Source organism: Anastrepha ludens, chromosome 4 (genome assembly GCF_028408465.1).
Source record: "Anastrepha ludens isolate Willacy chromosome 4, idAnaLude1.1, whole genome shotgun sequence".
In the NCBI taxonomy this organism is placed as follows: Eukaryota; Metazoa; Arthropoda; class Insecta; order Diptera; family Tephritidae; genus Anastrepha; species Anastrepha ludens.
This window is the reverse complement of record NC_071500.1, coordinates 3,232,109-3,248,093: the sequence shown is the minus strand read 5'-3', so window position 1 is coordinate 3,248,093 and position 15,985 is coordinate 3,232,109. Positions and strand designations below refer to the sequence as shown.

Below are 15,985 nucleotides of genomic sequence, written 5' to 3'. Positions count from 1 at the left end.
CAGCTGCTCGTGGTACGTACACAATCATTAAGTGTACACCCGGTTTATTGTTCCCGCCGCATGTCTCTAACTTTGGACCTTCCAAACCATTTGACAGCTTCCTCGGTCACACAATGGACTAGTATGAAGTCTGGCCGAAAGTGTCTACCTTCGAATTTAAGTTTGGTTTTGTGTCCCTTATACATTTGCTCTACGAGAAACTCCTCAGCCTTTCCCTTTTACTCTGAAAGTATTTCTGCAGAGGAATATTTTGGTAGAACAGCCAGTTTTAAACCTTTAGCGATGGTGGCGTAACTAACAAAAGGTTTCCAGGAGTTCGAATTGGTTTTCCCCACAGCTTTTGGGGCAGAACTTATTGCACTCGAAGCTTCAGGTACTTTAGCCTTGCTTGCAGCTCGCAGAGAACGTTAATGTATAAATAAATGTTCTCTGCAGCTCGTGTCCACCTTTTTTTGGTAAAGTTGCAGCACCACGTTTCCTCGCCTCTGGAGTGCATTGTGCGCGGTCTAGCATCTTCTGCTTTGCGCCCTGTTACGCTAACCATTATTTGAGGTAGTGTGGGTAGCATTTAGTATCTGTGCCAACCAGACCAACTTTTACTGGCCTACCCGAGGGGAAGGGAGGGAATCCCGGAGTCTGTCACTACGGGTCATAGTTTCCATCAGGGTCGATTCAAAATTACCAGATACTTTGGTATTTTTTACCTTCGTCAGTCTTGTTGCATTCTGTTTAGGAGTTAGTAAATGGCGCTCCTGGATACGTAGCTCTTCTAGATCCGCTAATTGAGCTGCTGTTTACGAAACCGTTTTTTTTTTTGTTTGGTCCCGAATTCAATTCCACGCGTGTGGAGGAAAGCATGTGAAGGTACCCCACACGACACTTACCACTTATTCATGTGCTTCCTTCAACTGTGGATCTATCCGGTCGAAACACGTTCCTCGCGCCTGCCGTAAACAAATAAACATTTTCACATTATTTTCCTTTACATGTAAACTTTATTTATTTACTTTAAGGGACATGCAGAAAAATCCGAAGTTTAATGTTCTAGACCGACAACTTCAGCAGCTGTTTTTTTACAAATAACTTTTAAATTAAGTTTAATTGAATAACTCAACTATGTCACGATTTTGAGATGGCAACGACTCTGAACTAACGTTTTACTTGGACATCTCGCTGTATTATTATTTTTTGTAGCAAATTCACTTTAATTGCAAACAAATTTCTAGTAAAATGGACAAAAATTCATTGATACATATTTCCGTTTAGCTGGATTTTAATTTTAATTATGATAAAAATTAAATTATTTTTATTTATATGTCCGGCTCCTATTTGACCAGTTCCATTGTTAAGTGGTTGTTTACATTTCGACCAAAACCCCCAAGTATACCTTTGCTTTCTTGTGCCAATTTTATGCTTCTGATATAATTGAAGGAGTCCCTTCGAATTTTATTCATATGGATTATAATCTTATTATTTGCGGTAGGTAGCATATACATATATGTAGATAAGTTAAGTGTAGCAAATAAGAATAAAATTAACGCAATATAATAAGTAGTTTAGGACATTTATCATTGAATATAGATTTTGCTTAGCAATACTGGCTTCATGGGGAATTTTATGCCGCGACAACTGTTTAAAAAAGTTGTAGCTGTTGTTGAACAATCAGAATTTTTTAAATTTTCGCCAAGTGCTTGGGTGCCATCGTATTGCTGCTGAAAATTGAGCAAATTCAAATTCATGCATTTCCTTTAAAAGCTAATGTAGCAATTTCATATTCTTTTTGCGAATGCTGCAAAAAGATATATTTAGTGAGTGAGTGAGCGTTGTTATTTATTATGAACAGGAATTTTTTGTTTAAATCGCTGTGGTTACGTTTTAAATTTATCGCTCATTTCTCTTATTCGTACTTGTTGCAAAACTAGCTACTGACCATATTTTTAGCACGCTTTTCGTCTTGAACTACTCCCAAAAATTTTATATCTAGGCCAGTCTAACTAATTGCTGAAGAAAATGGACAAACTCTTCAAAGTCCGTACGGTTTAAGTCCATTCCAAATCGACACCATATCTATATCAAAATTACAACTTGGGTTCATTAGTTTTCTTTTTATCTGTAAATATCTTCCGAGTGAGAAAAAACAAAAAGGATGTCTAGTCTTTGTAAACAGAAGTATCCATTGGGCTGGCTGGCTGTGCAAATGAAGTTGACGAGTTTGTGTTTGTTGGATTAAATGCAGAAAGCGATGAATTATTGGTATTCATGTTATTCGGCAAATTGTTGGACGAATTGTTGATGCTTATATTCATTGGATTGGAAGCCTGCTGAGACGTTCCCGAGTTGCTGCTTATAGGAGGGGCTCCGATGCCCAACCCACTCAAAACAGTTCCCCCACTTGCTCCACCGCCAATACTTAAACGTTCAGCGTTTAAATTCTGTAAGAAGCAACTGGGCCCTCCACTAGCGCCTCCATATAGGGAGGACGAGTTCAAAGTAGTATTCGATAAGCCGGGGTTTCCACTACCACCCGCGGCGCTACCGACAGACCCCAAAAGTGGATTACCTGTGAGAACATTAGGAGCCGACGTATTGAGGCCCAACATGGGTGTTGGCAATGCCGGTTTAATGAAACGTTCACTGGCACGGCGATTCTGGAAAATACAAGTTAAGAAAATTGTTATACTGAGTATGAGTGTGTATACATATATGTGTAAGATATAATTACTACAATTTGTCCACAGGCGTAACAACGATTCTGCTGAGCTGTTCCAGGACTAAGTGGACGACTATTCGATGGACTGTGTGATACTGGGCTACTAATAGTTCGTTGACGCGTATTCACAGCAGCGTTGCCCAAGCCGCCAGCGGTCCCTAACAGGTTTTCATTGTAGAATCGCTCCTCGTCCATTTCTAGCGACGATTCCGATTCCGATAGATGACGGCAGAGTGCTTCACGTCGTTCCACTTCAAGTTTTAATTTACGCTGCAGGCGCGCATTTTCTTCGCGTATACTTTTTTCTTCTTGTGCGAATTGTTGCAATTTCTTTGTTGCCTCCTTTTGTGCAGCAGCAAGATTGGAACGCAATCGAAGCACCTCGGAGCGCAATGTTTGTATATGAGCGCTTAAATTAGAGGCAGTGTCACCATTGGCATTGGTTATATCACGTGGAGTGGTTGGGTCGGATACTGGCTGGTCCAGTTTAATCTGCAACAAACGCTTTTCCGTCTCGAGCTTGTCCATGCGTTTCCAAAGCTTATTTACTAACGCTTCCTGTTCTTGCTCCAATGTATTTTCTAATTCTACCATTTCTCTACGCAATTGCTCTAAGTTGGTTTGTTTGTTATCGGTTTCGGCTTGTAGTTTTTCAATTTTTCGCATGAGCTTATTGACAAGGCATTCTTGTTCTTGCTCGAGTGTTTGCTCTAACTTGCATTTTTCTTGTCTTAGCTGTGGTAACCATGAATAGATGGGAGTTAAGTCATAGTCAAAGTTTAACATCTTGTCACATCTTTAATTAAAGTCATAAAAAATATACCTGATCCAATTTACGTGACAAGTCGTTCGTCAAGCACTCCTCTTCACGTTCGTAATGATGTGCCAAAGTCTCTTTCTCTTTTTTTAAGGCTTGAATTTTCTTTAGAAGTGTATTCGATATGTACTCCTCTTCCTGTTCTGCTTTCGCTTGCTGTGTATAAATAAAAAGTATTTAATAACTGACAATATACAAAAATGTACATATTTTAGTTAATTAATCCTTACGATTATAACTGATGCCTGCTTAAGTGTACGATTTTCTTCTTGCACAACTTTGCACTTAATCTTAAATGTATCTAGTTCAGCCTTGAGTACTCTGAAAAATATGATCATTAATCAAAATGTTCGTCTGGCGTCATTTAGAATATTTTTAATGTTCATACTTATTTTGTTGCGTCAACGATTCAATGCGCTTTTGCAACTGTTCTCGAGACACTGGACTGGGTGGAAGCATAGTACCTCCATCTAGGGAACTTTCGGATTCGCAAGGACTCTCCATACCTGTAATCAAATTTAAAAATTTAGAAATTTTTTGTACAGAGAACAGCCAGCTAAGTAGTCTCGACCGCTACAATTAATTCTGACAGTTTGTATTGTAGTTTCTGCATTGGAAAGATTTTAAAACATAACAACTTTTTATTTAACATGAACAGATGACAGAATTAAATAATCATCATTGATTAAAAGGTAAATGACCCTAAATTATGTAAAAGGTGAAACCAAATTGCGTCGTTTTACAATAGCTTGAATAAAAAGAACCAACAAAAAACCACACCAACAGTGCAAAAATACTTATTTAAAAAATGCAGTAATTATCTTTTTTTGATTTGTTGTATGTTCACGAAAATGCTTGTTTTCAGATTATTTTCTTCATCATAAATAAGTATGTAGCGTTGAATATTTACATACGTATAGTTTTATTATTTACTGCATTTTTATTTTATTTATATTTATTTTTTGTTGTTTTTGTGTGTTGAGGTTACTCTAGTTCCCTATCGGCAATTGAGTCGGTTACTCTTAATAGTATATCAAAAACTGAAAAACTAACTCATAGAATTACATATGTACGCATTTGTACATACATATATCCATAGAAACGTAAGTATCAGTCGTCGTTGTTTCTTTATCATTCCTTGCATCTACATGAAGAGAACAAAGGCATCCCGGTCGAATGCGGCGACTGTCATGCCAAAGCCATATCATATATATGTATATGTATTTACCATTTATCATGTACCATGTACATACATACATGTATACCTATTTACTATTCACATTTTATCAGCTGTAACGCTCTAACATTGTTAACACTCGATTTTTTTAGTTAATTTTTAAACTCGCATTTTCTTACTGTTGGCATGGTGCTGCTACATCTCCAACATCTCCATGCCCTTCTCCCCTTTTGCAGTTCTTCTACCAAACAGCGCATACCCAACCAGCTTGTCGAGTTCACGCCCATATATTCCATGGACACATCATAAAGGATCCACTCAAGATCATGATACAATTTTCTTGCTGATGTTTTTCTATTCTTATTCCAATATAGTTAATTGACTCACCTGAATTTCACTTTTTATGACCAAACAGAAAAATTGCGGCACTGAAAAATTTTGCTTTTCCTTTTTGATCTCTTTCACTTGCTTTTCTGTTCGACTTTTCGAATTTAATCAAAGGTTACTTTTAACAATGTATGGTTTTTGCAGAGAATATTGAGAAAATAGTGGCAGAACGATTTTTTCGTTGCCATCAAAAGCTACCAGCTCCTAATCGACTCCAATACCAATCTGCTTTGCAAATTTTCTGGTTATTTACAGTTTCCTTTTTTACGAATGAATGTTGACAGCAAATGTGTAATAGTCGAGTTAGTCACCGATGTCAATAAGTATATCGCCAGAATAATAGAATCCAAGATTGCCAAGTGCCATGACGTCAGAACAGAAAATAAACTAAGGCAAATAACAGGAAGAATAAATGAAAGTATGTAGAAACCAAAAATAATAGAATATATCGCGCATGCATACATTGCACACAAAGTTTAGTTTATTTTCTATTTTTATTGAAGTAACTAAATTGTCAGAATAATTGGTGAGAGCAAGTAGCAACTGCAGATGACGCTAGCTTTGTAATGTCTACATCGTGGACACAACCTTTATTGGCATATCACCATTAAAACGAAAACACACAAAGATAATTTCTCTGTAGTAAGCGCAGAAGCTTACTTAAAATTATCCGTAAAATAATGATTCGCACATAAAAGGTGACGCAACGCGCGATATGTAAATTAGTAGTTCTAGTTGTATTCGTCGCATCGGTTCACGCTAGAGCTTTTTGGAAAGCTCTTTTCGCGTGCTAACACATGTTTGATTAATTGTTGTTTGCTTTTAGTCGTTCGTGAGTTATAGCGTCGCAAACATAGAGCAAAATAAAGAGAAAATACGGCATATTTTACAGTACTACTATGAAAAAGGCAAAAATGCATCTCATGCTGCCAATAAAATTTGTGCAGTTTATGGACCCGATACAGTTTCCATTTCCACCGCACAACGATGGTTTCAACGTTTTCGTTCTGGTGCAGAGGTGATCGAAGATGCGTCACGGTCCGGAAGGCCTGTCGTCAAAAATTGCGATAAAATCGCTGAATTGATCGAAAGAGACCGGCATAGTAGCAGCCGTAGCATCGGCCAAGAACTGGGCATGAGTCATCAAACCGTTATAAACCATTTGAAGAAGCTTGGATTCAAAAAGAAGCTCGATGTATGAGTGCCACACGACTTGACGCAAAGAAACATTTTTGCCCGTATGGATGCATGCGAATCGCTTCTGAATCGCAACAAAATCGACCCGTTTTTGAAGCGGATGGTGACTGGCGATGAAAAGTGGGTCACTTACGACAACGTGAAGCGCAAACGGTCGTGGTCGAAAAGCGGTGAAGCTGCCCAGACGGTGGCCAAGCCTGTATTGACGGCCAGGAAGGTTCTTCTGTGTGTTTGGTGGAATTGGCAGGGAATCATCCTGTATGAGCTGCTCCCCTATGGTCAAACGCTCAATTCGGACCTGTACTGCCAACAACTGGACCGCTTGAATGCAACACTCATGCAGAAGAGGCCATCTTTGATCAACAGAGCCCGAATTGTCTTCCATCAGGACAACGCCAGGCCACACACATCTTTGGTGTCGCGCCAGAAGCTCCGGGAGCTCGGATGGGAGGTTCTTTTGCATCCACCGTATAGTCCGGATCTCGCACCAAGTGATTACCACCTATTTCTGTTCATGGCGAACGAGCTTGGTAGTCGGAAGTTGTCCACAAGAGAGTCCTGTGAAAATTGTGAAACAATAGGGAAGCGAGCTTCTATAAGAAGGGCATTATGAAGTTGGCATCTCGTTGGGAACTCGTCATCGAACAAAACGGCGCATATTTGACTTAAATCGCATTATTACAACCAATTTTATGAACAATTGAAAATTCAATAAAAATACCGCAAGACTTTTTTGACAACCTTAATAATCTACGCTTCATTCAAATTTAAATCCAAACAAATGATACAATTTTCTTGGATCAGGTACTTTGTAAGAAACGACACTAACAGCGGTTGTTTAAAAGTGAATCGTCATTATAACTGTTTGGATACCTAGGTTATGAAAACAATTTTTTTTTGTAGAAATAATTCTAATAACATTGTTAGATATTCATAATTGTGCTTCCATATTACAGAAAAAAGTGTGTGCTAGTTGTTGCTTAGTATACAATGTATAATCGAAAATCTCTTGCGTATTCCTGCCATAAATATTCGCTGCCTCAGCAAATAACGTTTACGGATTTCCTCCAACTGTCTATTACTAACAGAAAATTGTGCAAATAAACTAACTAATGCTTTTCTTTGCCTTGTCTTCATATCGTAAATAATCATTAAACAAACCAAAAACAATAAAATATGCCTCCAAACCAATTTCGATAAGGAAAAACCTTTGAAACAGTCAACAGGTAAAACAGCTCATTGTCAGTTTTGCTGCTAAACTGCCATATGTGAATGGGTAGATTATTTTTTGTGGATTTATTGCTAATCACAGCATATGGCCTTTGTATCGTACAGAATGAAATCGCCTTGTACCGTATCGCTCCGGCTTGCGAAGGCCTGTATCTGGCGATATAAAATTTACATATCGAAATTTGTTCGATAGATCATTACTTTGAAAAAAAAATCGATCAATGGTTTGCTTTTCTAATAGTAGCCGATAAGCAAAACAACATTGACGTCTTCAATATACACGTGTGTTTGCAAATATTCATAAATTTTTATTGTTTTATCTAAGGACTTTTTTATTAAACCGATATGGCAGAAGAGGATGGAATGGATAAAAAGAAATCTCATCGCGCTCGACAGGCTGGCGTGAAGGCAGAAAAGAAAAAGCTTAAGGCTAAGAAGGATTCAGGAAGTGCCAAAGATGCGAATTTGAGTGCGCGTCAAAGAAATCCCAAGGCATTTGCCATCAACTCTGCCCAACGTGCCGAGCGCAACTTTCGGCGCAAAGAGGACTTGACTGCTAAAAAGCAACATATCCCAGTTGTAGACCAGACACCCGATGAACCTCCTCCCGTTCTTATAGCAGTTGTGGGTCCTCCAAAAGTAGGCAAAACAACACTAATAAATAACTTGATAAAGAATTTTACACGTACGAATGTGACTGATATTCGGGGGCCCATCACAATTGTCACATCGAAAAAGCGACGAATCACTCTTTTGGAATGCAATAATGATATCAATTCGATGATTGATGTTGCCAAATGCGCAGATTTAGTATTACTTTTGTGCGATGCTAGTTACGGGTTTGAGATGGAGATTTTCGAATTCTTGAACATTTGTCAAGTCCACGGAATGCCAAAAATTATGGGTGTGCTAACTCATTTAGATATGATTAAGAATCCAAAGCAATTGAGAAAAAGGAAAAAGGAATTGAAACATCGATTTTGGACTGAAGTGTATGATGGCGCGAAGTTATTCTATCTGTCGGGATTGTTACATGGTGAATATTTGAGGAATGAAGTAAAAAATTTGGGCCGCTTCATTTCGGTAATGAAGTTTCGGCCACTGTCATGGCGAGGAGCTCATAGTTATTTGCTTGTGGATCGTGTTGAGGATGTCACTAACACCGACTTGATTCGTCGTAATCCGAAATGCGACAGGGACGTAGTTTTATATGGATATGTACGAGGTGTCCCCATGAAGCAAGAGAATTCAGTTCACATTGCCGGTTTAGGTGATGCCAGAATTGAAGAGCTGAGCTCAATACCGGACCCATGTCCCTTGCCTGGCACTGAGAAAAAGCGTAGTCTTTTGGAGAAGGAAAGGTTACTGTATGCGCCCATGTCGGGAGTTGGAGGCATTGTTTACGATAAAGACGCAGTATATATAGAGCTGCAAGGTTCACACAGCCACAAAGAAAAGACGGCAGACGCCGCTGAGCACGAGCAATTGGTTGGCAAGCTTATAGATAAAAAACAAACTGTAGATGTGCAAATTGAAGAGCAAGAATTCAAACTCTTCTCTGATGGGTCTGCTATTAAGTCAAAGGACTACAAAGACGACAGCGACATAGATGAGGAGCCAGATGAGTTTGGAGAAGTAGGATTATTAAATTTAAAAATTGTATTAGATGTATAATATTTTTATTTCAGGATGATTCTGGAGTAGATGACGATGATGACGCAAGTGTTATCAGTGAAGATGAATTCGACGATGGTGACTGGCGTGGTGAAGACAGTGAAGAAGAACAACCTGAAAGTGACAATAACACATCTGATGATGAGGAATACCAACTCGTAGATGAATTAAAATCAATAAACAATAATAGTGATGTTGAAGATAGTGAGAGAATGGAGGAGCAATCAAACAGCGACGGAGAAGCAGAGAAAATTCTTGCCAACAGTATGAGTTGGAAAGAAAATTTAGCACAAAAAGCCCGCCAATCCTTCCTGCAGCATCACTCAGAAGCAAAGAATATTATGCGGCTAGTTTACGGATGCTATTCGCAAAGCGAAAACAAGGTAATTCAGAAATTGCCTTTAATTTTAAATAATGTATTTTACAATGTCGTAAATATTTTTTAGAAAAGTGAAAACCTCAATAACAAAGATGATGATTCCGACTCGGAAGGTGAATTGGGAGGCATCTTCAAATTAGCAGCTAAAAAGCAAACTGATTTGCAAAAAGAAAAAGACATTAAGAATAAAATGGAACACTGCTTTTTTGAGGACTTTTCAGGCGGTACTCGCGATTGGTTAGAGGAGGAAAATAAAGCTGCCTTAAAAAATTGCTTTGTCACTGGCAAATGGAAGGCATCAGAAGATGCTGAAACTTTGTTGCGTTTGGATGATTTAAGTGATGCTGAAAGTGAAGTATTTGGTGATTTCGAAGATCTCGAAACTGGTCAAAAGCACAGCGGGGCCAACCAAATTCAAGAGTCTGATTCAAAAGAAACTATGGTTGATATGACTTCGGATGGAAAGCTGGAAGAAAATGCTCGCAAACGTCGATTGACTAGAGTGGAGGAGGAAAATCTAACAAAATCAGAACTAATGGCCAAAAAATTAAAGCTAAAGGCTAAATTTGATGCAGAATATGATAATAATGATATTTCAAAAGAAGATGATGGCCGCATTAAAGGCGACCATGCTTATTACGAGAGTTTAAAAGCAGATGCTCAAAAGCAATCAGAATTGAATAAAAGTGAATTTGCGAATCTAGACCCAGAGCTGCGCATTCAAATTGAGGGATTTCGACCTGGTCTTTACGTTCGTTTGGGTAAGTGAATTTCATATCTCCTGCTTATACGAATTTCAAGTTAATTTTCGATGTATTATCTTAGGTTTTCGTGATATACCTGCGGAGTTTATAGAAAATTTTGATCCCAGTTATCCTGTATTAGTTGGGGGATTAAATATGACTGAGGAGAATATCGGCTATGTTAATTGCAAAGTAAAAAAGCACCGATGGTACAAGAAAATACTAAAGACCGGCGACCCGCTGATTATATCTTTGGGTTGGCGTCGCTTTCAGACCGTGCCAATATATGCGAAAGTAGAGGATAATTTCCGACATAGGTATCTTAAGTATACGCCCAATCATGTAACGTGTAGCATGACCTTTTGGGGTCCAATCACGCCACAAAATACCGGTTTTTTGGCATTGCAAACAGTTCGTTATGATCTAGAGGAAATGAAACGTCTTGGTTTTCGAATTGCCGCTACAGGTAGTGTCAGCGAAATGGATAAATCGGCACAAATAATGAAAAAGTTGAAGCTGGTGGGCCATCCTTTCAAAATATTTAAGAATTCCGCATTCATCAAAGGAATGTTTAATACCGGACTTGAAGTGGCCAAATTCGAAGGAGCTAAAATAAAAACTGTTTCCGGCATTCGCGGTCAAATCAAGAAGGTACATCACGATCCAGAGGGTTCATTTCGTGCGACATTCGAGGATAAGATACTTTTGAGTGATATTGTTTTCTGTAGGACCTGGTTCCGAGTCGAGGTGCCCCGCTTCTATGCACCTATCACATCGCTTCTACTGCCTGCCGATCAAAAGTCGCAGTGGCAAGGTATGAAGACTTTGGGCCAGCTGAAGCGCGAACGTAATATTCATAATCAAGCGCAACGCGATAGCCAGTATACGGAAATAAAACGTGAGCCGAAAATATTTAAACCAGTGGCGATACCCAAAGCCTTACAGCGCGCTTTACCATATAAGGACAAGCCGAAACTGGGGCCATTAACGGATCAAAAGGCGCGGGAATCAGAACGTATAGCTGTAATAAGATCCCCTTATGAACAAAAAGTGGCCAAGATGATGAAGATGGTTCAAACCAATTTCAAGGAAAAAAAGAAAAATGATAAGATGGAAACCAAGGTCCGCCAGAAGCAGTTCCGTGCGGAAAAACGTTTCGAGGAAATGAGGAAAATGAAACGTCAAAAAGAGGTCAGAAAAAAAGTGTCCCGAGCTATAAGTAAAATGCGTAAAAAGCAAGAAGCCTAAGATATGTGAACATAAATTAATGTAAGTGTTTTGGTCAGCGAGAATAAAGAAACAACATATTATTAAAATATTGATATTTTGTATTCGCATAGTACAAAAACAACACCGCGAATCGCAATAAGTTCAGGTTAGCCGTTTGAGAAGCATCAAATGTACGCAAGCTGTTCAGTCCTGACTTTTATTATCGTCGATGGCTTTGAGCGCAGCAAGTAATTTGTTTTTACGGCTGCTTGGTAGATTGTGGCCCAAGTTGTTACTTCGTGTTGTTGACTTCTCATCTAGTAGAACGCCGCTATTCGCTTGACGGCAAAACGTATCCAGGAAGGCCTCTCGTTCCTTGTAGTCATTGGAGATTTGTTTGCGTATACTGGAGATCTCTTCTTTCATGTGTGACATTTTCTTGGCTGTATTGCAAGCCTTTTAATATGAAATTCAAAGAAAGGGACAAAAATAATTGAAATATTAATAAAAAATATATTCTTCCGGTAGTTAAAACTGTAGTTTGGTCACGCTTCTATACTACAACTATGAGTAGTTATAATCAAAAAATCGACTACTCTTTCCCTAAACCCTCGTTCGACAGGCTCTTCAAGACTCGCATCCCGTCAAGAAGAGAATGGCAAACTCAAAGACCATAGAGAAAAGCGAAAGTAATTTCTACACGGATGGATCCAAGCTAGAAAATAAAGTAGGCTGTGAGAATTAGGATTAGAATTATCTGTATGACTTCCGGATTACTGTAACGTCTACCAGGCAGAAGACTTAGGCATAAAGGAGGTAACTGTTTACCTTAACACACACCCCGTAACAAAAAATACCATAAATATCTTCTCGGACAGTCAGGCGGCCATCAAATCAATGAAGGCAGTTATACTAAGATCTAAGGTTGCTCAGGAATGCCTGACAGCTCTAGGTCAGCCTTATATGGGTTCCGGGACATAGAGGTATTGAAGGAAATTGCAAGGCCGTTGAGCTAGCCAGAAAGGGTCCTAATCTTCTACTGCTTGAAAACAAAGGCGAGATTGGGATTTCTATGGCAACTTGCAAATTAAAAGAAAATACTTGTTTTACCTGTGTTGTGTGGTTAATTTGATAAGAAAAGATCAGGAGAATTGCTCAACCTCTGAAGAAAGAACATCTTGAAGGTCGTAGCTTGTGTCACCGGTCATTGGCTGTTAGGTAGGTATTCTTCTAGGATAGGAATATTTACGCATGAATACTGCAGAAGTTGTAGAGACGAGGAAGTGGAAGAAACAGTAGAACACTTCCTCTGTAATTGTTCAGCCTTACCTACATGGGGTAAGTGAGTTGGTTCCTCTAAGCCGACCGCCACAAAAACCTAACCTAACTTAGTTAAAACTTAGAAATCTCTGATACCTCCATAGAAATTTTATTTTATGTGGATGAAAAATTTTAAATTGCACTCAAAGAAAATTTGAAACCCGGACCACATTAGAAACTGATTCCAAACCTAAGCAAAGAGAGTAGACAAAATGAGTAGATCGAATGCTCTGCGAAAACATCTGGTACGCATGCAGATAGAACGGCCTGGGTTCATATACGGCGAAGTAATGCCACTCCACAACGATTCCCGGAAAAACTGCATGAGACTAAGACAATAGGCAGACAATAAAGGATGAGCAAGACTGAAGTGGAGGCACGAGATAAGGGAATGCCTCATGAAAATGGAGAACAGAAACCGGTAGAGCAGAACGAGTGACAGACAGGCATGGAAACAAATCGTCTTCCAGGTCAAGGCTCGCCAGGAGCTGAATTGCCAAATGAATCTATCAACATCAACCACAAGGGACCATATAAATATCTGATCTGTCAACTAAATAAAATTTGTCTTGTTTTTAATTAAGATGACAGTTTGTCTGCAAGGACCTGCGGCATGTGCCTACATTTATCCTAATTCTATCCACTTATTTTGTATTATTCTTCACTAATACTTACATCATCTCGTTCATCATCATCATCGCCGTTCTCGTCATTCAAGCTCTCTAGTTCTTGTTCATCCTCTTCTAAATACTCTGCATTGTAGGTGCTGTGTGATGCCATCTCGTCATCTGTTTTTCGGCTAGAATCATCGTTTACGCTATTTTCCTCCTCTTTTTTCACATCTCCGTTTTCGTCAGCGAATTCATCGTCATCGTCGCCAGTGCTAATATATTTGTGCCCGCTACGATTGCTTTGGTGTCGTGCGCTTACTTCCTGGAACTCGTCACGTTCGTTTCCATAATCATCTTCGTAAGCTGTTATTACGGCAAGACGTTCACGCGCCTCATCTTCTTTTTGTTGTGGCTTTCTTTGGTGTCGCTGTTGTGATTGGTGCTGTTTGATGACGGGCTTCAATCCACCGCCTTCTGGTCGCTGCTTTCGCGGCTTTCCTATTACCACAGTAGACGAAGCTGTTTTACGACTACCAAAGCCCACAGGTGTTTCAGTTTTTGAATTAATGCGACACTTCGTCGAACGATGATGGCCCGAATCGAAGTCCGTTTCTAAATATTTCTCATCTATAACCGTTTTGGTATTGGTGAAATCTTCTTCTAATACTTCATCAGCCAAGATGCGTTCCAAATCTTTTTCCAATTTTGATTCCTCAATTGGGTTCATTGTACGTCGACCTATGGTGAGTGGGGGGAACTTTTCCTGCAAAAAAAAGGTCAAATACGAAGATAAGCATCCACATACACAAACGCAAGAAAGAAATGAACAAAATCCGGGCTTACACCTAATTCGTCCAATTTTCGATATCCCGACAGCTCCAATCGTGCCTTTTCCAGTTTAAGCAGGGCTTCCTTGGTGCGCTTCTGTTCTGCCAATATTTGTTGCTTGAAATTTTTCGTTTCGATTTGCACTCGACGTGCCAGTAGTTTCATGTCATTATCCTTCTCCTGCAGACGAGTTTCCAGTTTCTCTAATTTCTCTGACAAGCGTTGTCGCTCCTCCAGATTTCTACAAGCGTAAATATTAAATAAGAAAAAGGAAAATGAAATAGAAAATTTAGTTAATAAAAATGTGTGCGTGGTAGAGATATTGGGAGTTCATAAAAACGGGTAGCAATAAGTTCCAAAGGAGAAGAGAGAGTGTGAAGAGAATTAAGATGTTAGCCGCCAGACATTCAAAAGGTTTCAATGCGCAGATAAATAAAAATAATAATGACGTCGCGGCTAATGGTGCCAAGGACATGCTTACGTACTTCCCCACTCAGCTAATTTGGTACTAAAAGCCAAAGGTAAGAGAAGAATCGGAAGAGCGAATACCAATACCAGGGAAAGCTGTGAGACATGTGTCGACGATATCGACTTATCGCCTTGACCAACCACGTCTTATGTTCTCTTTTCAATAAACTTTTTAGAAGGTTCATATCTACCTGGTTTCACTAATCAATTTTAAATTTATCAGACTGTTAAAATAGCAAAATTTCCTATTGAAAATGTACAAATTTAAGTCTCAACAGCTTAATAAATTTGAAAACTGATTGGTGAAATGGGGCATCAGAGTAGTGGGAATTTTCTAGTAATGGTTTTAATAGTTTAAACATAAGCAGCTTACCTGTCCTTATTTAATTGACTATAGTATTTGTTTTGATCGCTGAGCGTGAGAATGATGGATTCTTTTGCTTTTAGTTTATGCTCCAGCTCCTTGTTGATCTGTTGTAGGTTGCGATACTTGGCCTGCCAGACGCGCAATTCCTCAGCATGCGAGTGCAGCAATTTCGGCAACTCAGCATTAGTAGATTCGTATTTGGCCAAAGCGGAGTCCTGACGCTTATGTAACGTACGCAGTATGCGGTTTTCATGAGCGAGATCCTGCGGACGACATGTTTAAAGATATACGTAGGATATTTTTCAATATTTTTCAAATTTGAATACCGCAATTGTTTGTTGTGCATCGGCCAACTGGTTCTGGTATGTTTTCATTCGAAGGCGGCGAGCGGATAGCACCCGTTGGCGCACCTCTGTTGTGGCAGGTATTAGTGTAGCGTGGCGGCTCATATTTGCACCTGCACCGGCATTGCCGTCAGTATGTTTGCGCCGAAATAAGTTATTGCTTGAACTCTTCGAACTGGACGTATTCGAGTAGAGACTTTCACAGCTCTTCGTGGACACCCTTTACATTTATGATAAATTTGTAAGTTAAATATAAAGCGAAAGACGTTTGACTTACGGTAGTAATTTGCCACGCTCCTCCGGTATGAGGCTAAGTGCAGAAGTGGACTTTCTAGGTGAGACCATTTAAGTTACGTATACGACCGGTGCTGTAATCGGTTAATTGGGCAATACTTTGGAATACTCGCAAATACGTACATATATATATGGAGTCCACTAGCAAATATATATCTATTGTGTTTATATGAAAGCTATAAAATTATATGATTAAAATATTTTGTATTTTTCTTTGGAAATAACTCAAA

At 39.1% G+C, this 15,985-nt stretch overlaps 3 protein-coding genes across 4 annotated transcripts; 1 reads left to right on the top strand and 2 right to left on the bottom strand.

Moving 5' to 3' along the window:
- Positions 1-1,414: 1,414 nt before the first annotated feature.
- On the bottom strand, positions 1,415-5,349 carry LOC128860506 (coiled-coil domain-containing protein 6). 2 transcript variants are annotated; one of them, XM_054098082.1, is made up of 6 exons: positions 5,092-5,349; positions 3,916-4,033; positions 3,758-3,848; positions 3,534-3,683; positions 2,723-3,445; positions 1,415-2,648 (listed from the first exon to the last, which is right to left on the bottom strand). In XM_054098082.1, exons 2-6 carry the CDS (start codon positions 4,029-4,031, stop codon positions 2,151-2,153), a joined length of 1,578 nt encoding a protein of 525 aa, XP_053954057.1. In that variant the 5' UTR covers positions 4,032-4,033; positions 5,092-5,349; the 3' UTR covers positions 1,415-2,150. The 2 variants fall into 2 exon arrangements, with proteins under 2 accessions (XP_053954057.1, XP_053954058.1); XM_054098083.1 differs by having other exon boundaries at positions 2,726-3,445.
- A 2,419-nt stretch (positions 5,350-7,768) lies between these two features.
- On the top strand, positions 7,769-11,826 carry LOC128860311 (ribosome biogenesis protein BMS1 homolog). Its single transcript, XM_054097759.1, has 4 exons — positions 7,769-9,153; positions 9,207-9,575; positions 9,639-10,332; positions 10,397-11,826. Exons 1-4 carry the CDS (start codon positions 7,864-7,866, stop codon positions 11,560-11,562), a joined length of 3,519 nt encoding a protein of 1,172 aa, XP_053953734.1. The 5' UTR covers positions 7,769-7,863; the 3' UTR covers positions 11,563-11,826.
- Positions 11,711-15,948, bottom strand: LOC128860312 (lebercilin). Its single transcript, XM_054097760.1, has 6 exons — positions 15,739-15,948; positions 15,444-15,681; positions 15,124-15,380; positions 14,298-14,523; positions 13,519-14,217; positions 11,711-11,979 (listed from the first exon to the last, which is right to left on the bottom strand). The coding sequence occupies exons 1-6, from the start codon at positions 15,804-15,806 to the stop codon at positions 11,728-11,730; spliced, it is 1,740 nt and encodes a 579-aa protein (XP_053953735.1). The 5' UTR covers positions 15,807-15,948; the 3' UTR covers positions 11,711-11,727.
- Positions 15,949-15,985: the final 37 nt, after the last annotated feature.